The 25,826-nt window shown below is 35.4% G+C and overlaps 1 protein-coding gene across 3 annotated transcripts in view; it reads right to left on the bottom strand.

Moving 5' to 3' along the window:
- Nucleotides 1-1,376: 1,376 nt before the first annotated feature.
- LOC124157667 (protein cappuccino) overlaps nt 1,377-25,826 on the bottom strand; it is a 159,716-nt gene continuing 135,266 nt past the window's right edge. The window contains exons 6-22 of one of the 3 annotated variants that reach the window (XM_046532598.1): nt 24,116-24,235; nt 21,423-21,631; nt 19,805-20,750; nt 14,656-14,676; nt 13,327-13,414; nt 11,132-11,288; nt 9,955-10,042; nt 8,905-8,966; nt 8,728-8,807; nt 8,512-8,641; nt 7,985-8,179; nt 5,876-6,005; nt 4,162-4,254; nt 4,026-4,077; nt 3,764-3,916; nt 3,292-3,373; nt 1,377-2,871 (exon numbers count right to left, since the gene is read on the bottom strand). In XM_046532598.1, coding sequence (XP_046388554.1) covers nt 2,812-2,871; nt 3,292-3,373; nt 3,764-3,916; nt 4,026-4,077; nt 4,162-4,254; nt 5,876-6,005; nt 7,985-8,179; nt 8,512-8,641; nt 8,728-8,807; nt 8,905-8,966; nt 9,955-10,042; nt 11,132-11,288; nt 13,327-13,414; nt 14,656-14,676; nt 19,805-20,750; nt 21,423-21,631; nt 24,116-24,235 — 2,666 coding nt within the window. In that variant the 3' untranslated portion in view covers nt 1,377-2,811. The remainder of the gene's footprint in view (nt 2,872-3,291; nt 3,374-3,763; nt 3,917-4,025; nt 4,078-4,161; nt 4,255-5,875; nt 6,006-7,984; nt 8,180-8,511; nt 8,642-8,727; nt 8,808-8,904; nt 8,967-9,954; nt 10,043-11,131; nt 11,289-13,326; nt 13,415-14,655; nt 14,677-19,804; nt 20,751-21,422; nt 21,632-24,115; nt 24,236-25,826) is intronic. The other 2 variants (XM_046532600.1, XM_046532601.1) reach the window with 2 other exon arrangements.

Genomic DNA, 25,826 nt, shown 5'->3' with positions numbered 1-25,826 from the left:
GCTTATAAGGACGAGTTCCACATCTCAATCAAATGTTCTTCCTGAACAAGTAAATGAAACTTAACTCTGATAATGTAACCAACTCAACAATGAAGAGGGGGCAGCATCTTTTATGTCTATATACTTGAAATTTACTAAAGAATGGCTGAGAAACGAGAATATTTGTTTTTCGTTATAAAGCATATTTCCGTACCATATAGCAAATTAAATAAATAAATTTCAATTTTGGATATCAGTGAATGACCTTGTAGAAACTCACTCTATACCATACACACCACCATGCACAGCAGTAGCACTAGAATAGGGTTCACTTTAGATAATGGCTACCAGGAAGCCCATATCCCCTCGTGTCGCTATATCTTGGAATAAATGTGAATTTCACTGCCGTTCATCCTGGGAGGCTTGAATATACCACATTAATAGGTATTATAGAGTGAAAAATATCACAATAAATGGTGGTAGATTCATAAAGAAATTTTAGTTACTGGTTTACCTCATTCTCATCTCACCAAAAATTTAAATATAATTCATAAGGATATAAAGGACAGAATAATTTGTATATCACTTCAAACTCAGTAAGGCAAACATGGCTACAGAAATCTTGACTCTTAAAACATTCAGGAAAATTTACTAATGAAAAATTGGAACTAAAATACTGATTCATATTTATAAGTCTGAGCATTTGCAGTGAATTTAAAAATTTTAAAATCATTATAACCTTGGTAACATTTTCAATGACAAGCATCATAAAGATGTTAAGATGCTGCAGGGCTTTATGAGGGCTTTTAAAAATCATACTGTTCTCAAGAATGACCAAATTATGGATATTAAAACAATTATACAACCTGCTATCTTCTATGGGTGAGAAATATGGGAGAAATATGAAATATGTCAAAGCATACTGAAAAAAAGCTAATAGTGTTTGAAAATAAAATTTTAAGATAAATTTTTTGGCCAATAAATGATGATGGAACATGGAGGATCTGAACAAACAAAGAACTACCAGAGCTATACAAAGAGCCAGATGCAGTAGCACGAGTCGAAAACAGAAGACTCAGTTGGGCGCAGGCCATTTATCGAGGAGAGAAGATACCACAATAATAATAACTGTATCAGGATTACCGAGAGAAAAGCGACCTTTGGGACAGCCATGACTTTGCTGGAAGGATCAAATCATAAAAGACATCAGAAGAGTTGGAGCAGAAGTCGCTTGGATACAGGATCGAGAGAGGCGGCCAGGTGCTATTGGCAAGGCCAAAGAACTTCTGATGCTTGAGTGGCCTAATGGGTAAGGTGAGATAAAGGTCATACTCATACAACAGAGTCATGGAAAATAAATTTATTTGTGTAGTCATATGCATTATTTTTTCAAATTATTACAAAATTAGTATAAATAACTATTTACAATTTCTAAAAATTATTTCCAGACTAGTTTTTCGATGTTCAGGGAAAAAGCACCCTTCCTCACAACAAAATGCCACAGTGCATTGTGAAAATTTGGAATTAAATTCACAGATGCAGAAAACATGAAAATAGACTTGATTTTACAGTACTTACTCTCATAAATAATTTTTGAATGATGCATCAAAATGAAATTGATACCCAAAAAATACTTTGTGCAATGAAAGTTCAATTCATACCCAATTCACAATTGTGCAATTTTTGTTTCCTGTGCCTATATGATATACTTAAAATATGAAAAAACAAGGAAATAATTTGACATGCATTATATATGCACCAGCAATAGACTATAACAATATTGGCAGAGAAATATATCCTCTTACGCATTCCCTTCATGTCTACAGAACCTGGCAAGTGTCTGAAATTTTCTGAATCTATCTTGAATCAAATATTTAATTAAGATAAAACATTTTCATCTTTAGCATACAAAAATACTGAAACCAAATAATTGCTAAATGCTGTTCAAGTTGTTATTAAACATACACTCAATAAAGCTAAAACATGGTTCAGCATTTTTGGGTTTCAATATTTTCTTGTACTTTTTTTTAAACTAATTAGCGCCGAATTATCTTTCCAATAACTTAGTAATTATATTCAAATGCTATAATGATTTGAGCTTTGTTCTTGATTATTATGGCATGAGGATGTATAATTATGAGTATGAGTATAAAAATATTCAACAGTATTATTTCATTAAAAAAATGTCGAGCAGATACCTGTGAATAGATGGTCAATAAAAATTTTTAGTTTACATAACTGCTCAATGAGCTGTTTACAGCGTACCATAAACACATTTATAATGTGTGTGCTGCATTTAATAAATCACTCTCTAATACCTTCTGATAATAATATAACTTTTCTTGTAGGTCCTCAATCTGAAATAGCTAGTCTTAAAAAGGTTTAACTTGATGTAATTTTGGACAGGAACAATTCTTCATGCAGTCAGCAATCATGAAAGGTCCATATGATTTGAAAGCTGAATGGAGACCAGCCAACGGATTTACGGCAGTATTAATATGTACACAGTATGTCCCAGCTGTTTATTCCTTAATTGCTGAGGAAATCATGGAGATGAATTGTCTGCTGCTGCATTTATAATTCAATTGAATTAATTACCACATCTAATCACATAGTCCTCAAGCACTGATCACAGATCTAGAAGAACATTTCTGTCTTCTAGGTGAACATAGTGTTCACAGCACCACAAGTTATAGAGATAATGCTATGTACATTTGCTTATCCATTAAAATTCAAGTACTCTGAGCAGCAACATAGAGTACAACCCTCGCATCAGCAATAACAAAAATATCATTCTGGTAAGTAGCAGTCTTTTGGTGATCATTACTCTTGTCAGGTCAATGAATTTGACCGTTCATCCAACTTCAGTAATTTCTTTTGCAGCTTGGATTTCTGTAAAAGAAATAACTGTGGTATTAAACTGATACATGATAAATGAATATGATTTTTCTATCTAAAAATAAATAATCACATAGGTAGTACATACATTAATACCATTGATCAAAACTAATAATTTGATGAATGTTGAAATCAATATCTTTAGCGATATTGTAATAATGAAACGTGACTATTTAGTATCAGCATAGTTTGGAAGACCTGATGACATTGATCCTGTCTTTCAAAATTCAAATATGAACAAAACTATAGAAAATCCAAAGGCAACTTTTTTTCTGTTACAGCAAATGAGAACAGGGGAATATTAGAAGATGTAGTGAAGATAATTGATAAATTAAATTGGAAACCTGAACTCTAATGTGCAGTTAACCTAGAACTTTCCCCTTTTATTAAATTATGTGAAAGATGGGCACTTACAAGACCACCTTCTTCTTTCTTTGATGTTTTCACAGTCAGGGACTTCTTTTTCTCTTCCTGTTTTTTCTTTGCTTCTTGGACCCTGATGGAGAATAAAATTGAGTCAATACTTCAAACTTTACACCCAAATTATAAAAGTACAATATTAGAATTTACTGCATTACTATAGCTCCCTATGATTGTACCGAAATGATGCTCAGTTTGAAATTTAAAACTATTCAATTGATAACAATAGGAGAAAACCCATAGTATGGTATATATTGAAGACACTATAGATATTAAATGTCAATTGCCAACTAAATTTTACACAAAATAATTATTGACGCGCACTTTATAATATTATAAATATACATATTATGAAAGTTAAGTAAAAAACATGAAAATGGCTAATGGCTGTCAAATAAAATTACATTTGTGGACATTGAAATAAAATGTACGGGGAGACAAAAGTGCACGAGAAGTAGAAACATACTTCTCTTTCATCACCCTCTGCTGTTCCTTTTTCCAAATATCTTTGAATTCTTTACAAAATGGAGACCAAAGAATGAAAAAATCCTTGGGTGCAACTTCTTCCATCTTTGATCCTTTGGGTACATACTGATAGAATTTCATCACAGCAACAAACCTGCATTAAACAAGTCCAAAAAGTACAATTATTTTCAACATTTGTTTCGTACAGTTAAAAGCTGCCAGCTAAAAATGGTCACATTAATTTATTTTTCACAAAAACTTACTTCTGCTTACATTCTTGAAGATTTTCAAATTCATCAGTGAGCTGCTTCTGACCTGTAAAAAACACATGTTAATAAGAACATATTTCATAACTATGCTCCAAATAGCATTAAATTGGATGGTAGGTATATCACAAACCTTTCGTTAAAAATGCTTCCATTTTCTCTTTGAAAGGCTGAAGATGCTCTTCTGTTGACGATGCAATCACTTTGTCTGTCTTCTTCTGGCAAACTAAATAAAAAAATGAATGAATTAGTCTCTGTATTTAAAAGAATGAATATCATACCTTGTACAGCACTTTTGATAAATTCAAAATGTACATTACACCTAGTCTGAGCATTGTAAAGGAAAGCCCCAAATGGATATTTGAAAGAGATGGAGTCTCCATTAATGATGATTTACATATTAATTTTTACTTTGGTTTCTGCACTACTTTTCCAAAAATTTCATTAGAAAATTACTTGCAAATGTGGAAGGTTACCTATTAGAGGGATAAAATGGAGGATAGGGAAGGGGGACAAGAGATGTGTTTGAGAGAGTGACTAGCACTCTAGGTCAGTATGGCTGATTAAGAGGGGGAAGGGAGGGGGCAAAAGATGATTCATACCCTGAACAACCGTATCCATAACAAAGAGACAACTACATACACCAAAAAGGTACATAAATAATTCCCAGAAAATCACTATTGGAGTCTCTGACTCAGGCTAAAAATCTCTGGCATTTACTAAAAAGTGCTCATAAGTGTTTGGATGAATAAATGAACATGCACAAAGTTTTGTAAAGGCCATTTTGACAAGGCATATGATTGCACAGGTTATAAATGCATTTCTTTCTCAGTATATAGTGCAATTGCAAAAATGCTTGAACATAATTAGAACAGGCATTATTTCGCCATCTAGCATCCATCCATTCTAGCCATTTGCCAATCTACATTATGCAATTTTGACTCTGCCTTCGTACATACGTCAGATTGTGCAATAGCATGAGCTGTGTAAAACAGCCCTAAAAATTGTTGTCAAAACTTCTCACTCCTGGGCAGGGGTGCTGACTTACAAAAAATATTGGGGGGGCCCAAACCGGGGATCTTGCCCCAGAAAATATTATAAGTAGTGAGTTTTAAGTTTTTTAAGCATTTTAGAAGAGTCATATGATCAACATTAGAGCCCTGATAACTATAATCTCAATATCTGAACACTCCGGGGAAAATCAGCAAGTCTGACACATTTTTTCCTCACACCCATAACGAATTTTTGAGGGGGCTCGGGCCCCCTCAAGCACCATGGAGTTGGCACCACTGCTCCTGGGCCACGTTGCAGTCCATCCCAGCTTATATGTGAAGGCATTTGATACAAGATATAGGCATCGCTACATTGGACCACCCACCATACTCAGCAAACCTGGGTACCTATGGCATTTTCATAATTCTCTAAATTCAAATCAGAGATTAAGGGAACATGAATAAAAAGAATGGACATGATAGAAGATATAATGGAGGCTCTAAACTAGATAGAAGAAGGGAACTTCCAGCACTGCCTATATCTATGGAAAATTTGTGCATATCCATGTAGGGATTGTCACGGATTTCAGTGACAGGGATAAACTTTCTGATGTACACAATTGGTGATCAACAGAATTTTTTGTGGAATCCATCCAAAAATTCAATTGCCACATATAATGCTTTGTATTCCCTATACCCACAGCATCAAAATTTATGACATGCTAATTAATCAACCACATTAAAATTAAGGCCACCATTGATTCCATAAGACTTCACTGACACAATTTAGTAACCAGAAAACTATCAAACTCAACATTGGGTCAAATGTTCAATTCATGCATGAGAAATACATACTTGAGAAATCCTTTTGTAGCTGTTTCAGATCTGATTCAATATCTTCAAATTCAACTGCTGAGGATCTATCTATGTCTCCTGGCTCAGGCACTGGCAAAGGTACATCTGTTGCGAGGGGATCAGGCAGGTCCTGAGGAATGTGATGCAAAATAATAAATATCCATGATTGATGCACTTTGAGGAGTAATGCAAGTTTAATTTTCATATGTATGTACTTCCTATTACCCAGTGAGAAATGTGGAGTATTTATTAATTAGTGAAATGTCACTTTTTAGCAAAAAAGAACTACATGAAGTTGTTCCAGATCTTATTGCAATTTTTAAATTTTATTTTCATTGAAAATGTTTATAACTATACAATTCTTTTATATTTTTGATAAAAAATGTAATTTTTGTAGGGTATGGATTTTATTTTTTAGCAATAATATTTTTTTTCAGAACCATAATAACATATTTAAATATATTTGCTAGAGAAAATATTTTTTTTGCACAATTATAAATATAAAAAAAGACACAAGGAAAACTTAGTGTACAATGGTGTTTAAAAAAAATTATGTATGCTATGAGGGTGAGTTAACCCACAAAAATAAACAAAAATAAACATAAAATTAAATAAGATTAATGCTTTAATAAAAATATTTAATATGAATGATAAAATAATAAAAAATGTGTCAAATTATTCAGAGAAATTAATCTTCCGAATAAAGAAAAAAACACCATTCAAGAAAAATGGAATTAGTTACAGGAATTTTGATAATGGTATCAGTAGGAGCTGATATACTAAGAGGCAAACTAAGAGGCCTAAGAAAAAATATTAGTACAAGAATAAGGAATTTCGAGAAAATTATGCTACTCCAAAAATTACCACAATCTTGAAAACAACTAAAAAGTGACTAATGTTGGATCACAAACAGCAAATCATTTGCTGGCCCACAAAAGATGGTAATAAAATCCATGAAATAGACTGCTTTCAGGAACAGCAAAAACTAATTTCAATAATTCTTACTCAGGTAAATCAATTAGAAAAACTTGTCTGCATAAGAAATGTAAAGTAAACATCGAAAATAATTATATTCTACAAAAATCATTCAAGGCTGTAGCCGGAAAAATGTTAGAGGGAGATTTACCAGGGGAAGGGGGGTACATTTTGCTGGAGAGGGTGCTAGTATGCCTGCAACATGTTTTTGGTGCCCATTTTTCTTTTATTTTTGTGTATTTCGTACAGGCTGCAGAGTAGTAGTGGTGTCAACCAGGGTATATAGCCCTGTGAAGAGGATTTGCTTTTTCATTGAAGTTCGTGACGTTAGGCTGCCGAGGAGTAAACCGTGGAGGTGGAGGAAGCCGAAGCAGCAAGTGAGTCAGTAGCTTGCGGTGGTACCTTTTCTTTTACCTACCCCTCTCTTCCCTCCTTAAAGTAATTCCCAATGATGACATGTGACTCGGGACACTTTTAAGAAGTGTAAGTCACTGAGGGAATTACGAAGAGGACAAACCTTTCTTTCCCTTCACCTCCCATCCGAGAGCAGGCAGATTTTTTTCTAACCTCCCCTTTCCTGCACTGACATTGAAATCGGAAACCCAGGGTGGGCCCACAAGGGGTACACTCTCGAGGACCGGGAACCAAGTCACAGACTTATACGCCCGTGCCATCTCAAGAGGGGAAGGACTGAGGAAGGGAAATAAAGGATAGGAGGCATCGCCACGATGAGAGCCTGACAAAACCTCCCACGAAGGGATAGGTTTGGAAGGGAGGGATAGGGAATACCCTCGCCGCTGTGAGGGCAATCAGGGGCCACAACTATCGAAACCATGATTTAATGTTTCTACAGAAAGGAAAAAATTTCCTATGAGGAAGAAAATTTCTTTTTTACGTAGAAGGATTTTACCTAGATTGCAGTGTTCCTGCACTCACACTAAGATTTGCATCTTGTTGTTCTATGCCTAGTTATTCAAGCCCCTTATCATCAACCACACCCGAAGCTAGCCAGGAGAAACAGGGCCATGTTACAAGGGAATATTTAAGAATGTATCTCGAATGTATTTTGGGGATTGCTAAATAACACTACATAACATTAAGTGCATGCTCTTTAAGGATAATTAAAAATCTGACCTTCATGTAAGTCCTGATGATAAAATGCAGGAGAGTCACAGAGCTATCCTTACTCTTCACATCCCTCAGTCTAGGCAATATCTCCAAACCAAAACCATCCGCTTGGCCACGTGTTCTATTTCCCCCATTCATGTAGTTTCCTAGTGCCAAGATAATGGCCATCACCTTTTTGAGGCTTTCAGATGTCATTAAAAACTGGAAAGAATGGAAATATGGTTAAAGTTTTTATAAAGATCATAATTTTTCACAGTTTATAAAATAAAACTATAATCTGAAGTTCTAAGTATGCCCTTTAAAATGTCACTATTCCAACCTTAACTGAACCAGAGACACACATGCATATATGAATATATAATTCGAAAATCAGTAAGGCAGAAGGAGGCAGACAATAGCAAAGCAGAAAATCCCGGATATTAGGTACATGCTACAACAAAATTTATGAAGTAATATACAAATGAGGGCAATAAACATAGAGTCATATCAATATCTGTTGTTGGCATTTTGTTTAGTAGCAAACAATTACATACCTCACAAGTTAGCTTCATATTATTCAGTTTACTATCAATGGTACTGATACCATCCTCAAAGTCTGATTGGAACATAAAACAAGCTATTCGATCAGCAAAATTTGGTATTTCAGATAACTCGTACAGGAACCTAAAATTAATAAAAATTACATTAGATTAAAAACATAAATAATTTTCTTAATGAAATACAAAAATACCATAGGAAAAAATACATACTGTTCTGGCTTGTCCAAAGGCACTTCTGGTTTGGACTCTACATGACTTCTAATTTTTTCTAACTCTTCTTTGGTTGCACGCTGTATTGGATAAAGGAATTATGAAAATTTTAGAATGGGATATTCTGGATAATACAAAATTTACTTCCATTAAAGAGACAAAAACATCTATGCTTACCACTTCATAAATTTGTTGTAAGGCTTCCAAAGATATAACTGAGGTATCAAAGTTATAAATTGCTGTAATTGAAAAAAAAATTTAATTAAATTTTAAAGCATTTTCACGGTACATAATTTCATAAACCACTAGCAATAAATATTATTAGTTGCTTTTCTTTCTTTGTAAAAGGAGCATAAAAATTAGAAAATAGAAAAATTGGGTACAGAGAGGTGCAACAAATTCTAAGCCTCTTACAGTCAGTGGTAAAGTGATTGGTTATCAATGTATGAGCTGATGACGAATTAGTAATGTAAAATTTAGAATAAGTAAAGCCTACACATCAATTTATTAAAATAAAATATGATTCCAACTATGCAAAACTATTTTAATACCTACAACGTTTCAGCTCAAAAAGCCATCATCTGGTACCAGAGGTGGATCCAGGATTGGGACAAGGGGGAGTTAGGCAGAGGGTCTTGTGGGGTAACCTCCCAGCAGTAGTGGGGGTCCAGGAGGTTACGAAAATTTTGAGGATTTCAAGGCTTGTAACGATGTAGTAACAAATTTAAGTTCGTCTCATTACTAATTTTTGAAAGAATTAAATTTTTAAAGCAAACATTTATGTACATATCTAGTATTTTACATCATTGTAAGTTTCTATAATGCATTATGTATCTATTCTTTATTATGAAAGGTTCAAAGCAGATATGCTGCAGTGCACAGAGTTATCCGGAAACTCTTGGTTTGTTCGGGACTCTCCTCTCCTGCATACAGAGTGGAGAAATATTGTGTCACAAAATTTTAACCTTCAATAGATGGTGCCACCAGGATTCAAAATTAATAATGATGTTTAGGTCAAAAATGTACCCTTTTTAAACTGCAAAAACTTTGAGCCATGTGCTCCAATTGGCTGCAATTTTGCCCTTTTCTGAACATATTCTGGACATCTCAAGACTTTGAATGTTTTTCCTGCCAGAGATCACAATGTATCCTAAGCATCCTTCCACACAGCAAACTCGCATTGGGGCATTAATAAGTAGAGAAAATATGAAGTAAATAATAACTCACCATTTTCTATTTCTGAAAAATCAACATGGAGACTAGAAGACAATATTCCCACATTTTGAGACCGCTTGCTGTCCAAAATCTTCATCGCCTATTTGAGTAGAAAATAGGTAATCATGGTAAATATCAAGTACCTTTACCATCAAAATAAACATATGTAGACTGATGATGATTTTTTATGCATACTTGATATCAGAATCAAGCATCACCAGGGTTGGTGTCACTCAGTTAGAGCCATGAAAAATGGTTTCTGTACTTAGCCACAATAAGTTGGCTGATAGTGAATAATTTTTCATTTCACATTTTTGATGGAGAAATGGGCAAAGACCCTATACTCTGGCGAAGTGATTAGAAATCTGTAACTAACAATGTTTACCAAGCCATCAACTATGTTTTTTCATTGGTCTGGCGGACTCGGATTGGGTTGGTAAATAGACTGGTCTGTAAGCAGACTGAGTGGACTTACTTTCAAAACAAGTCCAAAATTTCAGCACAGTCCATCGTGAACACTTTAAGTGCTAAATGTAATGGGATGATCCAAATCAGTTGTGAATTGTGAACCCAAATTGTCACCCAATGGAAATAAACGAGTATATAATGTACAATAAATGTAAGATAATGTCTATAATAAACACATAAGATACATAATAAATAAGACACAGTAGATTAATTTAACTTGATGTAAAGACCCACATCAAATGGATGCTATGAGACCCCCAGAGTCAACTGAAAGAATTGATTGGCCAGCCAATTTTCACAGATTTTCAAATTTCTTTGGATACTGGCATAATCAGGTAACTTTCCTATCCCCATAAGTCATTTAACACTGAGTGTACCTATTTATGTCACTACAAAATTGGAAAGTGTGGTTGGTTCTTAAAGTAAAAAATCTGGTGAATAACTCAGTTAAATCAATTCATACAACATCACTCCATCAGCTTTAATAAAAATATTTTCAATAGAAAATTCATGACTTCAATCACCATCTACTCCAGTGAAAATTTTTTGACTCTGAAAAATGGCCCACTAACTTCCCTCAGTATCCATAAATCTATAACCCAAGGACCGAAAGAAGGAAAAAAATGTTCAACGACAAGGAACAAAAAACATTCAAACAATTCCACTAAATGATAAACAAAAGCAAAAACATCAATTTTTTTAAGAAACAAAACAAATTTACCTGCTGTTTGGAGGACTGCTCAGTCTTCTTTTTGGGAGGCTTTCTTTCCACTATCTGTCTTGAAAATAAATCTGTGAATTCATTTAAGTTTTCAATGCTTGCTTCTTCAAGCTTGTCCCAGAGAGCAGGCTGATCGCTGATTTCAGGGACGACGCTACTGCAATGAGTAACCAAAATCAAATATTAGGAATAAATGTATAATGCCTCTGAAATGTATATCTACCGACTATCATTATAAAATATAAAGTGATGAATTACAAATTTAACTGATCTTTAGTGAATAAGGAACTCCTTTTAATACAGTAGACCAGAAGAATATACTGGCCTTACGGTTGGACCCAGATAGCACAAAGTAAGAGAGTTAACCGTTTCTTATGGTTTTCTTACGGGAAAAATTGTTAAGCAGCTTATCTTAAGCCAACGGGCTTATATAAGGCAAGGGTAAGATTTTAGGGAAGAATAGGTAAGGAATGCTGTCAAATATCCTCAGGCAACGTAAGTGGCTTCTGTTGGAGCGCCAAAGGCCGCTGAACAGCGTACTACACATGCTACGTGGCTCATCCCGAAATGAATTTAAAGGCTACCGGTGAAATTAAGTGAGTCTTTATAAGGGCTTAACAACTGATAACAGATTTTCCTGTAAATAGAAAAAAATTAATAACTGAAAGCGACCAGCTAGTGAAGATATAAATCATAATACAAGTACTTTATCCTTGCGGCGGAAAGTAAAAAAATAACATCAGGGAGGACCGAACGTACGACCTATGTATCCGACGCTCTTGTACGCTAACCACTACACCACGGCAGCTGATGAGAGGAACTGGCGTAGTTACCATTTTAAAATCCAATTATGTAGAAAAACTTGCTTGGTATGAGCATGAAAACTGAAATTATTCAAGGTCCAATTTAACATTTATGAATTTTAATTTATGGCTTGATAACCCGATGACTACGATATGTACCTATATTAGAGATTCCTTCCGGCATTTTTATATTATTCTACGTCGCTATTCTTGTGAAATTATGTGGTTTTTCTTACGACCGTCGTTTCACCATCAGTTCATACATGTGAATGATTTTCAAATTATGGCAGTATGATGTTATTTCTACTCATATTATAGAAGTGCCAAGAATGGAAAAATTATTCTTATACATAAATCCCTTAATGAATGCTCAAAAACGATGGAATCTAAACAACATCTACGGAAGTGCTGAAATATTGGAATCCATTTTGTCATTACTCTGGATGTTTGTCGGCCTGACCGTAAGAAACTCATAACAAGCTTACTTGATAAGCATCTTCTTAATTTCTCCCTTTCACCTTATCTCAATGACTTATGATGTGCTAGCTGGGGAGTGCTTAGAAACTGATCAAAGGGTTCAAATGAGGACGGGGATGCCCCCTGAAGAACCCTCAAAAAGTAGCATAGCCCAGGGAATAAACAGGCCTCCTGAACCTGCATGTGAAAAATTTGAATGCCACCTAAGTCCATGATAGCTCTAGCCTCACCTATCAAATCATATCTTCAAGTCGAAACAATGAGCAAGCACATAAAAATAGAGCTCTCATTATCCATCCTTTGACTAACCAACCATTTGATTCATCAATCTTTTAATCCTCAAAAAGTATTCCATTGTCCCCGATATGCTCTTTTATACTCCATTTCCAACTTCTCCTTCCTTTGCCACCTATTGCAGCTTCTGGTCACTCACTCTTAAATACAACGAACATGTCAAAGTCTACCAAATTGTCACATACTGTCTAAGCTGTCTAAACTTTTTATATGACTTGCACAAGTAATAGGTAATCCTGAAATAGGAAACACCCAGGGGACAGATACAGCTGTTACCAAGCATATTTGTAGATTTGCAAGAAGATAATCATGGCTACTTGAAATCAAAATGTAAGAAAACACAAAATGATTCAATGGCCCGCACGAAATGCAGTTCAACGAGGCACTTGCTTCAAAGAATGTCACAGTGCAACAAATGGTGAAGCTAACACTGAAAACTTGTACGTGAGCTTATTCAGCAGCAGGCTCATTAGTTAGCCTCCCATGTTTAAGTCGCTAAACCAGCTCAATTTTGTGTAAGACTTTACCTTGAACAAAGCAATCTGGGTATTCCTTTCACTGTGATAAGGATTACTAGCTTATGTATGAATTGCATGCCAAGTACATTAGTTACTTCCTTACCAATCAGGAGCAGGGGTGGTAACTAATATCCTAGTCCAATACAGAGGCCTCATTGGAACAGCTGGATTCAAAGGCTGCTTTCTCAACACTGAAAAGGTTGACAGTTGAATCATATATTTAAAAATTACAAAGCTTGAGTATAATGAATCAACGTTGTCCTCAACAAGATGCAAATTTGCCTTTCTTTTCATAATATGGATGCATTTATTTTGAAAATACTTTATGAGAGACTACTCATTCATTTGTTAAATAACAGAAAAAATATTAATGTTACAAAACTGAGGCTAATCATTGGTCCTGACCTAAGCCCTGACCTTATTTCTGACTAAAAGTTATTTTTTTCCAGAGAATTATCATCTGAAGAACCAAAGTTGCTAATTAGCTTCATACATATCTAATACATAATATAGTGCTGCACATGCCGTGTATATTTGATTATTGCCCATGCTTCATGTGCCTTACATGCATAACTAATATCTTGAAAATGTACTGCCGAAAACTATAGGCACAAATTTTACTTAAGAAATGAATTTCCAATAAATTCCTTCTCCACCATAAATTTGATGAAATGATTACTTCTTTGAAACCTAATAACCTCCAATAGCAATCAAACATTTTCATAACATATCAGCAAAGTTTTGAATCATAGTCAGAATCACATTTTGACTTAGAATCCCCACACCATGTAAAATCAGACACAAAATAGGTATTTAAATATGTGCTCTTGCACAAATAATTCAGCTTCAATAGACTTAGATTATGCAATCAATTATTCAGATAGCATTCATGGGTTCGTATGAATAACCATTATAAATGATGGTTAAAGTTTGCATCCCTGATACCTAGTAGTAGAGATATCAACATGAATAACAACACATCATCAAAAATACCCAAAAATGCACCATTCCTTCTACTACCACAGAGCTATCAACCAGGAAATAGATGTCTGAAAAAATGTTTGTCATTATTGTGTATGAAGTGACAGCTTATCCAATCATGCTTGGATAACAATGAAGATGCTGCAACTTCCTCAATGAAAATGAGCATTAGTGTAAAACACCACACAGAAAAAATAGAGGCAAAGACATAAGCCAAGAGACCAGCAAATAAAAAAAGCAGGGACATTAAAGAAGCAGGCACAAAATTTAACTCAAGAATAATTTTATACGCAGACTTATTAATGAGGGTAGAGGACTGCAAGCTCTCAACACCTGGCTGGAGAGGAGGCAGAAATAAATAAGAGAGAAAGAGAAAGATTAAGTAAGAGATGAAGATGGATTACCTTTCTTCTCATAATACACTTGCTAGCGTTAGCATTATTTCCCTTACCTGGGACGAATCCTGGAGCCACTACCAAGGGATAATGGAAGAAACATGAGAAGAGAAACCAAGCATCAGAACCAAGATCTAAATGTTCAAATTACTAGAAAGCAAATAATTCAAATTAGTAGGGATTGGTAGTCTTTAATTCGGGCATCATAGATGCATGGGTAGATAAATAACTGTTAATTAGGGATCAGGAGCATGCAAACTAAAAACTTAAAGTAATCAATCATTAGGAAATGCAAAACACACAGAGTAACTTCGATCACAATGAGGTCCCATGATGAACAGAATATATATTTAGGCTGGATGAGCTCTAATATAGATGAACTTGTAAAATGTAGAGATTCCCATATCCTCTGTTTAAATTTAAACCAAGTATCACCCTGATCCACCAGTTTATTAAGTCATGATTCAAAAGCCCTTCATAGTATACATTTAGCCCTAGATATTTTTCTCTATCAAGTAAGCATGTCACCTTTTTTTCACCAACACCCAATTAATATTATCACATGGGTATAAAATTATTATTTTTGTGACGATGGGCAAATTAAAATCTAAGTGTACCACCTTAGTATATATCATGTACCTACAAACTCAAGTTAATCTACAAACTGGAACGCTGTTTGCACACTGATGCCGCTGTTCGTTTACGAACTGTAGACCAAAACAAGTCACATGGTGCTGCGTTGTGCTAAAAGATATGCGTAATATTTATGGACAAAAATGGTGATTTCTACACCACTGACCATATTAGCACTTTTTAAGTGTTGCTTAGAAAAATAATTAAGTCTAAGATTGGAATTATGTACTAATTTGGCAGTGGGATGGAGAATGAAATATGTCGACGAAGAGCTTCTCTTTTGATAGTACATAATGTTGCAATAATTATGAATGCATAAAAGAAAACAGAATTAATATATGCAATAGGCTAACTGCAATTTAATTTTACAAAACTTTTTTCAATTATCAGCTGGGGGTGAACATAAACAAATGTATGAAATTCAACCAAAATGTCATATCTCCAGTCGAAAATTTTGAAAGCTCACTTACACACTAGTTAAACATATAAATCAAAGATAAGGAGATTATTTTTCTGTACAAGGCTTGTGTTAAGTGCATTGAGTTTCAAAACTATTTTGAACCTAAAACTGTAGCTCAGGCTGATAAAATAATATTTATAGAACAAATAATTTGGTCATACATTTGGTCCATGTTCACCAATGTTTCTTTCGTAAGACTGTTACAACTCTGTAGTGTGCCTTCAACTATAGTAGTAGTACCAGCCAAAATATGACATTGTTTTGGTCATGAAATTGGCATAAAGTCAAAAAAAACGTCTAATCACTTCTTGAAACTGGGGAATCTTAAGTATGCCTAGTATACCCCAAAGTGTATTAGAATTTGTCCTGTTGTTTTACCATGTTTCCCAAATGCAATAATTAACTTAGCTTTAAATCCTTAGGTCACTTATTCTTGTTGATGATTTGAGGTGCTACTTTCTGGAATTCATTCATTTTGAATGAAAATTAAACTATGTTATCCCACATAAAATATTTATTAGATCACTACCATGGTTTCGATTCTCCGCGTCATCCTCAAGCAAGGAGTATATTGATTAATCATCTTAAATACCTGCTAATATAAGGCAGAAGGAGTGGGGGGGGGGGGGAAACTGTAGAGATAGGGGGAAATTAGGAGGGTGGAAGGGGAGGGGTTGGGTCATCCCCTGGTTGTAAAAGCCAAGGGGATTTGAGAGGATGGGGAGGTAGGTAGGGTCAATTCGCCCAAGCTGACTAACTGCAGTGAAAGTTGGGCAAAGTAGGGAGAGGTAGGGGAGAGCAGGAAGAATACAATAGGACATGAACAGAGTACAAAATTTTCCATGTTTAAGAGCATAAGCGGAGATGGGTGACGGTAAAAGGATAGGGAGGAGGGGAAACGGAAACCACTAATGTGTGAAGGTATGTATGAGGTTGATGGAAGAGGGAGAGGTTGAGGAGTGGAGAGTGGGAAGTATACAAAAAGTCATTAACAATATCACAATTGGATTTTAAAGATTTTAAAATTTCAACTTGCTCCAGAGCATCTAGTCCGGGGCCTTTACCTTCACAATGCAAGATTTCCAAGCAAAAATCGCTGGTGTGGCCTTTGTCTATCAGGTGTTTTGTGAAGTTGGAGTTGGCATTATTATGTTAAAACAAGCTATGTGCTCTTTTAGTCTTTCTTTGAATTTCCGGCCAGTTTGCCAATATAAAAATGCAGAACATTCGCACTTAAGTTTGTACACACCACTATTTTCCAGACTTGGGATGACGTCTTTGGATTTGGAGAAGAAACTCTTAAATTAAAGTTATTATAAAAGGAGCGTTGAAACCATGGTATGTAGTGATCTAATAAATATTTTAAGAAAAACATAGTTTAATTTTCATTCCATAAGTCACTTACATATTCTGTTAAGGGGTAATTACGATCATTAAATGTAAGTACTTTGAAAGCATAGTCAATCCAATGGCTTCGGGGCTTCATGCAGAACGTGTGTCAAGAACCTACTATGAGATGAGTACCTACTGATCCTGGATAATGACAGAACCAGAACAAATTAAATTCTCACAAGTAAAACTGTTACAGGCACACATATGCAGTCACTACTCCAGCATATGCTATTAAGATTGAAGACCCTTTCCATTCTTCCAAGTACATATAAGTAACCATTTCCTTAAGAGTTGTTAATACACCAGCATACCAAAGATTAGTTCCTTCTACGGATCTATGTAAAATTAAATCTCTAGCTAATTATGAAGCATTCCCATGGCACACATTCTATGATCAGTACCTTCAAACCACATTCATCTAAAATTACATGTAATAATATTCACAGTAATTCAACAATTAATTTTTTTCACTCAACATTGATGGCAAAAATTTGAAGCTATTAAATAGGTATTATTTCTAAAACCAGGAAGTTACTCGGTTCTTTAAGACATTGTTTTCCCTTTATTTAATACCTCTATATAATTAAGTCAAGAAAAAAGAAAACTATTTCCTCAAGTACATATACCATGCATACCATCTACCTTTCAAGTGGCATCAAAAAGATGTTGCTTATGGTGATGGTTTTCCGGGTTTACACCGCGTTGATTCATGTTTTGCGGACGACAGTTTCGGGCGCATTTCAGCTCCCGTCTTCAGGTCCAAATGATAAAAAGAAAGATCATTTGGACCTGAAGACGGGAGCAGGAACGCGCCCGAAACTGTCGCCCGCAAAACATGAATCAACGGGGTGTAAACCCGGAAAACCATCACCAATCAACTAACCGCGGAAGCCTCCGTAATAATTTAGATGTTGTTTATGATGAACAAGGATGTGCGGGTTACACTATGATATCTGTTTGCAATGGCATTAATGGAAAAAAAAACTCAATGGCAAAAAATCTTCTCTTTGACAGTTCATAGCATACTTATATCTTTATACATAAATTTAGTACGATTTAGATGATTAATCTAAACAATAAAAATACCAGTAACATATCCCACAACTTCCCCTACCCTTTGACTCATGTTGAAAATTCAATGCCATAACTTTAATTTAGCAACTGGAGAAAAAGCTTCCAATTTGTTTCAGTGTCCACACAATAAACCAGCAAGTTTGTTATTTCTCTGAAAACTTGGCTATGAAAATCATCAAAAATAGCCATGGTAAAAAACTTCTTCAGAATCAATGAAAAACTTCACATTGAGGAATAGGATGAAAATAAGGATCACACAACTGAAAAGAGCAATGAACGGTACATGGCATGCATGCATGAGAAAATAAAGTAAATATGTATATGCCATTGATTTAACCACATACATATACTATATTTGATGAACCACTTAGCTCTTTAATTTGAATAAGCATTCACCATAACTTCAGTTTAAAATTAAATTCAGCAAAATTTTTATTTTGCTGAATTGAAAAACATGTCCATTTCAATGAAGCAAAATGCTATGGATCTACATTACCATGAAAAATCAGCAAGTTTTCTAATATCTTTAATTTTTTCCCAAGATTTTCTAAGTCAATTATTTCTTTCTCCATTAAAAATGATAACCAGATTAAAGGTTCATATCAGATTCTGCAGTCAGAAAGAAAGAAAATTCATCTTCTGAATAAACTGTAAACTTTCAACAAAGAGAATAAATGGGTGGAATGTTACCTCAAATGCAGAATTTGAGACTTTAAACTGGCAACAACTTCTCTTACATGCATAACATACGAATATAATCCTTATTTCTTGATCTTTATCACAACTAGCATCTGACTGAAATTAAAAATTGTTAGGCACCTCTACTAGCAGGACCTTTAATCCTTGCAATTCTGAATCCATCCTAGGGCTTCCATTCTATGATAACAGAACTGATGGTTTTGTAGCAATACAGAGAATCTAGGAAAAAAGAGGCTTAGACCAACAGCCAGAACCTCTACAACTTTAAATGAAACAAAACCAAGGTTTATAATATGAATCACACCATAAATTATGCAACATTTTATAAATATAAATGAACTCTATTCAAAATAACATTGTATGTAAGTAATGAATAATATGCAGCTCCTTGAACCAAATTCCTCTTGCATCTCACCACATACTTTTCTTAACATTAGCACGCTCATGGGAGACTGAGGCAACTAAAATTACTTTGTAATATGAGGGAATGCTCAAAAGATTATACTAAGCCTATGATGGTAAAAACCACACTGGCTTATTCATATTATTAAACAATTGCCATTAATAAAATATTTTAATTTCAAATTTGATTTTATAATCATACCCCCTTAAGACGATGATAGTTTCATGATGCAGAACGAATGATAAATGAAAACATAATTAGCAATTTGGTCTCAATCATTGCATAACATTAAACAGTGAATACAACACAACTTGCCTGGAGTTGCTCAAATTCAAGCTGTGCTAGCAGTAAATAAAATTTAAAACATGACTTACTCTAACACTAAGTTTCCATTCAATGCAAAGGTGTGGGTGAGGTTTAAACTTGCAGCGTGATCTGACGGTACACGGATATGTATGCAGACACACATTTTCGTGAGTAGCTATTGAGTGATCGCAACGGCTCAAAAGAGAGGTCGGGGAGAGAATAAAGATTTGCAGCTCACTTGTTCTGTTTGCATTCCATCCTCCGGGAGGTGGCGCCGGGAACGGGAGCGGAGACGTCGACGTGCCAGGTGCCGGCGGAGGCGGGGGCGGTCCACCCATACCAGGGAGGGGGGGTGGAGGGGGCGGACCACCCATGCCGGGGAGAGGTGGAGGAGGGGGCGGACCGCCCATGCCGGGCATGGGAGGGGGCGGAGGTGGACCGCCCATTCCCGGCATGGGAGGTGGAGGGGGAGGTCCACCTATCCCTGGCATTGGGGGAGGAGGTGGGGGCGGTATACCCATGCCGGGCATGGGGGGAGGGGGTGGAGGGCCAGCCATGCCGGGCATAGGGGGAGGGGGTGGTGGAGGGCCGGTTGAGCTTGGCATTGGCGGGGGAGGAGGGGGTGGGCCTTCATCCGTGGAAGGGGGTGGTGGTGGGGGAGGGGGCGGTACCGCGGGGGCAGGAGGCGGAGGAGGTGGGCCAGCCACATCGAACGCCGGCGTAGGGGAGGGTGCGTGGATGGGTGTGACCTTCACGGTGAGGGGCTTTGTGGGAGACGGTTGAGAGTCCGCCTGCTTCTCGGGAGTATGCTGAGGAGACAGGGTTGTGGGTGATGGAGAGGGTGAAGCCAGGCTCTTGGCCATGAGCGTCTTTTGTTTAGTAGGTGATGCAACTGACACAGGTGGCGAGGACACTACACTTGACTTTGTTTCTTCCACTTTTGACTCAACTTTTTCACTCTCACTCGCTCCATCTACAGACTTCCTTTCGACGGGAGAAGCAGCCTTCTTCTCAAGTTTCTCTTTCTCCTCCTTTTGAGGGGATGAACTCAAAGGTAGAGAGGTTGGAGTAGGGATCTTTGGTTGCTTGCGTAGCTTTTCACTGAGAGCTTCTTTGCTGGTTAGTATTGAGACCTCTTCTTCCGTTGGAGAGCTGAAGTCAGCCTGAGCCTTTTGAGTTAGCCTCTGAAAGTGCAATAAAAGTCATCACTCACAATGGTTCAATTTTGATTCCAAATTTTGCCAGGTCTTATAGGACAGATTACAGTTTTTCAGGAAAAGGCATTCTCTGAAAAATTCCAGGGTTACTTCAAATTTTATCATTACATTAGTTACATATAATTAAAAATATGCTGGAAAACCATTGGAAATCTTTAATTTATCTGAACAAATATTAATTAATGCAGTTGAATTTTGGCAGGCCTTGCATTATTATCTAAAATATTTCTATACTTTTTATACATTCCGTTGATGAAAGCATGCTGAAAAAATATCAACTTATTTGATATGAAACTGCTTCCAAATGAAAGGGGTTATGGGGTTGAAATTATTGATATGCACCATTGTCCTTAGAGGGGATGGACACACTTGATTGTATTCAAATGCATTCAATTAGGTTATAAGTGGTATGAATTAGAAGAGGAAAAATAATTGTAAAATTATGCAGTATGGCTGTGACCATAAAAAAATAGGGCAGTGAAAGTAAGGGTACTTTGATTAATAATAATGGAATATACAATTGACTGCAAATTAAGTTGCCAGAATATCAAATTCTCTGAAACTTCTAATGGATTTAAAAGGTTAGTGAAAAGAAGAGCAGAGTGGAGTATGGTCTATGGTCCATGTAAAACCACGTACCTCTATACTTGCTAATGTTTGACATTTCTCTAACTCCTGTTGAAGTTTCATTACTGTTTCTTCCAACTGTGCAATGCGCTCCTCATATTCACAGAGCTTTTCAGCTTGCTCTCCCCGTAAGGAAAACAATGCCACCTCTTGATTTTTTGACATGCGACTCAAGTTATCTTGATGCTCCCGTTTCAAGCCCATGACAACTTGCTGGAACTCTGTAAAATGCAATTGGTAAAGTTTTGTAAGCAAATTTTAGGGTTTATTAAATAATCTCTCACATAAGAGACTTTGAAAAATATTCAAACACAAGTGTTTACTACTTCTAATTGTGCCATGCAATAAACGACTATTGGTGTAATACAGAAGTGCACACACATAAATCTCACCAAAAGAAATTAGTTCACCATATATTTTACTAATTCAATGTAATCAACAATAATTGAGTGACAATTACATTATGAAATTAATTTCTCCATTACATCGTACACTTCCATCAACAGCAATCCATCTCAAAAGAAACAAAATTAAGAAATCAGGGGTATGTTCCTTTTGACATGTAATAAACCTTCACTTGCCAGAATGATTTAGAAGTACACAGTACTGAATAAAATCAACAGATTTGGGCGTTACTTGGTGGAACGATGAAATATTCATGGTGAAATAAAAACACAGTACTATTCCACAACCTTATATTTTTGGAGTCTACTAGTTTCGACGTTTACACTGTGATTATCAAGACTAACTGATAATGACGGTGTAAACGTCGAAACTAGTAGACTCCAAAAATATAAGGTTGTGGAATAGTACTGTGTTTTTATTTCACCATGAATACACAGTACTAATTTTTAGCTATTATCAATCATTGAAAACCCAGAAACTAATGTCTTAACAACTTGGAAGATTTCACAGAAATAAAGAAATTATTTTATCAAGTAATGAATATAATTAAATATTCAAAAGGTAATTTTCAATTTTATAGATCTATAATTACATTTTACCTCAGACTTTCATAAATTCACTTTCCAAAAGTAACAGGTTTCACCCATTGTACAATTTTATTAAATTTTTTGCTGAAACAACATGAAAGCTGCATAGAGTAATAGAGCTTTTATATTGTTCTTAAATACCAGAAATATAATAATATTTAATATTCTTTTTTTTTCTTGGACCAGTTGACAAAAATTAATAGGAGATAACTTTCAATCAGCAGAAAGACAATTTTTCTCTTGAATAAATGCAAAGAAAAGGCTGAGCAATATCTATATTAATAAAGCAGATAAGCATAATTAGAAGTGCATTTTCATAACAAAATGGTACTTATATTTCATTAAATTTGCTACACACAGATTCAAAAAGTATGTTATGGTCATTATATTCTACAGAATAAAACTCCATATCTAATTAGTAATTGTATAACACCACCATTGTCAAAGGAGAAAATATACAGACATATCATGCACAAAATATTTCAAACATACAAAGTATCTACAACAAAATTCAGTTAGCATTACAAAATTAAGCCTGTGGATCAATAAAAATTGTTAAAAGATATAACATCAGTCAAGAGGGATCCCAAACAGCACAAAATATTAATTATTATCCCTGAATCTAAAATATTTTGAAATCTGATATGACTTCCAAGAAATAGAAACCTGATTCATTTATTACAAGAGAAATGTATGCATCACCTTACAATAGTAAAATAAAGAAAATTAAAGAATAAGGACAGCAGCCATTAATTGACACCCTCATTCACTCAATGTAGACTTTTTCCAGTAGAGTAAATATTATAATTGAACATGCCCCAGGAAAAGTGTCACATTGAAGCAATAAAAAGTTTTACTTCTCGCAATACTATATATCATTGAGTAAATTTATTCTCAGGGTAAGATGTACATTAAATAATAACCTGTGAATAAATCCTTAAGTCAATTAATAACTTCAGCACTTACAGCTTTTATTACGATATTAATCTGTTCTAGGAAACCAATATTGAAGTGAAACCATTATATGTGGAACTGGAATTATTTCCAGGCAACGATTTTATGTATAGAGCATCAGTACTAATCCATTGCATATTGGTGACAAACCCAATGCATATGAAATATCGTGGATTATGATTATTGAAACAATTATTAAACCAATATGTACATCTTTAACATTAAAATGAAATATGTATTTACTACCAAGTAAAATGTAACATGGAATTTCTTCTATGAACCTTATTGCTATCATATATGAAATCTACATCGTAAGAAAAACCAATGTGAAATGTGGACGTACTTAATAACAAGTAAGTGCTTGGATTCCATGAAGAAAATTATTTGAGAATAGTGATCTGGTTCCTATGCATGAAAAAGGATTCTGAATCCATATGCACCTTTTGGTTTCATTTTTTTTTTCAACCCATCTCCATATCACTTGCATACGGTGAGATCTAGTACATTTCTATATTTCTCCTGTAATAACTTTCATTATGGACATAAATGAGTATTGTAATTTAATGTTAATATTTTGAGCTATAGGGAACAATTTACCATACAATCATGCACACAAACTAATGCACAGAGCAGATAGTCAGGCAGCTGTCTGTGCACAAAGAGTATAGAAATGATGCAGATCAGAGAAACAGCAAGGTGCGCAAGAGAGTGAGATGAGTGGTTGCTTCTACAATGGGGTGGGCAGTCCCACCCTCCCACCTTGGCCATTTTCACCTCCTGATCTTTCTTCCTCAGTCTTAGCAGAAGTTTCCTCCACAGCTGGGGTAACTGGTAATGAGGCTGCCCTATGAGTTCCATTCACTGCCTCTGGAGACTTTCCTTTAGGACACATTGAAATGTTGGATTTGGGCGAGAGCTATTCATTTCGACAAGGTTGAAAATAAGGTTGCCCAAAGATCCCTACTCAAGATTAGGAATGCACAAATTTGAGCAGAAATTTGGCTATCTCACATTTAATTTTCGCATTAGTCAACGCACACACACAACCAAAATTAGCACAAAGAAACAGTCACAACAGTGTAAGATTCAAGATTTAAAAAAAAGTAATTAGTGTAAACAGTTTCATCCTGTTAACCCCAAAAATGCATGCAATATCATCTCAGCAAATCCACACCATCCATTTTTCCAGGAATTTCCATGACAAATGAGATGTACCACGTCATCTCCCACAAATACCCTTTGGCAGCAGAACCCTAAATTAATTGGTTAAATCCACTATAGGGGGAACTTGAAAACCTCCAGAAGTAGGGAAGACAAAATTGACACGAATAAAATTGAACCATCAAGATTTCTCCCCTACATTAATAAATAACAAAAGGCAAAAAAAAAATTGTTCTGTGTTACAAAGCTGGATGCTCATTCAAGGGTCCAATTCAAATAAAATTGAACTTTGCAGGATTCCAGGACATTCAATAGTGTTTTTTTTAATGAATAGAATGATATTATTCAGAAATTTCAATGTGTTAAGTTGATGATTTAAACAGTGAATGGTTAATGCTAAAACCGACCTATGGTCATGTCTGCCCAGAGCCCAAAATACATATATGTTTACCTATTATCATTGGTTCTTAGAAGCCTCATTTTCATCTACATACGAGATGCTATTTCAATGTTTTTTCAGAAAAAATCAAGTCTTTCTCTTATTTTTCAATACAATAACTAAACACCAGCAGTGGCTATAGCATGTGACACATGGGTGGGCCTTTGTTGTCATAAGAACCACTTTGATGGTATTTGTTTAATTTCACGTAGTTAATACAGACAACAGAATTATTAAGCACATTAACAGAGTGGCTTTCTATATGCCAATAATTGTATACATTTTATTTTAATTTTATAGAATAAAGTTTAACTTTGGACATGTGGTGTAACTAGGAATATGCTTTGGGGGAAGGGGGGGGGAGGGGAATGGGATGGCTTGGGGGCGACGATCCCCCTCCCCCCGACAAGGTGTCCAGGAAAATAAAAAAAAATACATTTCACGTAATTTTGGCACTAGAAAAATTAACTTTAAGCATACATAGTTTTTATGTGTCAAAACTAGAAAATATTTAAAATAATTTTTTATTTCTCTGAGGCTTTGGGGGGGATCTATCCTCACCCCCCCTCCCCCCCCACCCCCCCCCGTAGTTACACCACTGCTTTGGACAACGATTCTGAAATTTGTCCATGCTATTTAGGTGGGGCGGAAAAAATTTGGGTGGGCCAGGGTCCACACAGGGTCACCTCTAGCACTGCCACTGCTTAACAGAGAACTATTTTCCAATCCCATTTTTTAAATTCCTTGAATTTTTCTCAAGATGAATCATAACTTATTGAGTTTATTTTCAAAATCTTGGCCTAACATAGAGGAAATTTAACATCCAAGTAGACAACTTATAGCCCTATATTATTTTTGTAAAAAAATGAG

The sequence above is a fragment of the Ischnura elegans genome, chromosome 4 (genome assembly GCF_921293095.1).
Source record: "Ischnura elegans chromosome 4, ioIscEleg1.1, whole genome shotgun sequence".
Classification (NCBI taxonomy): Eukaryota; Metazoa; Arthropoda; class Insecta; order Odonata; family Coenagrionidae; genus Ischnura; species Ischnura elegans.
This window is presented reverse-complemented; position numbering and strand designations above follow the sequence as displayed.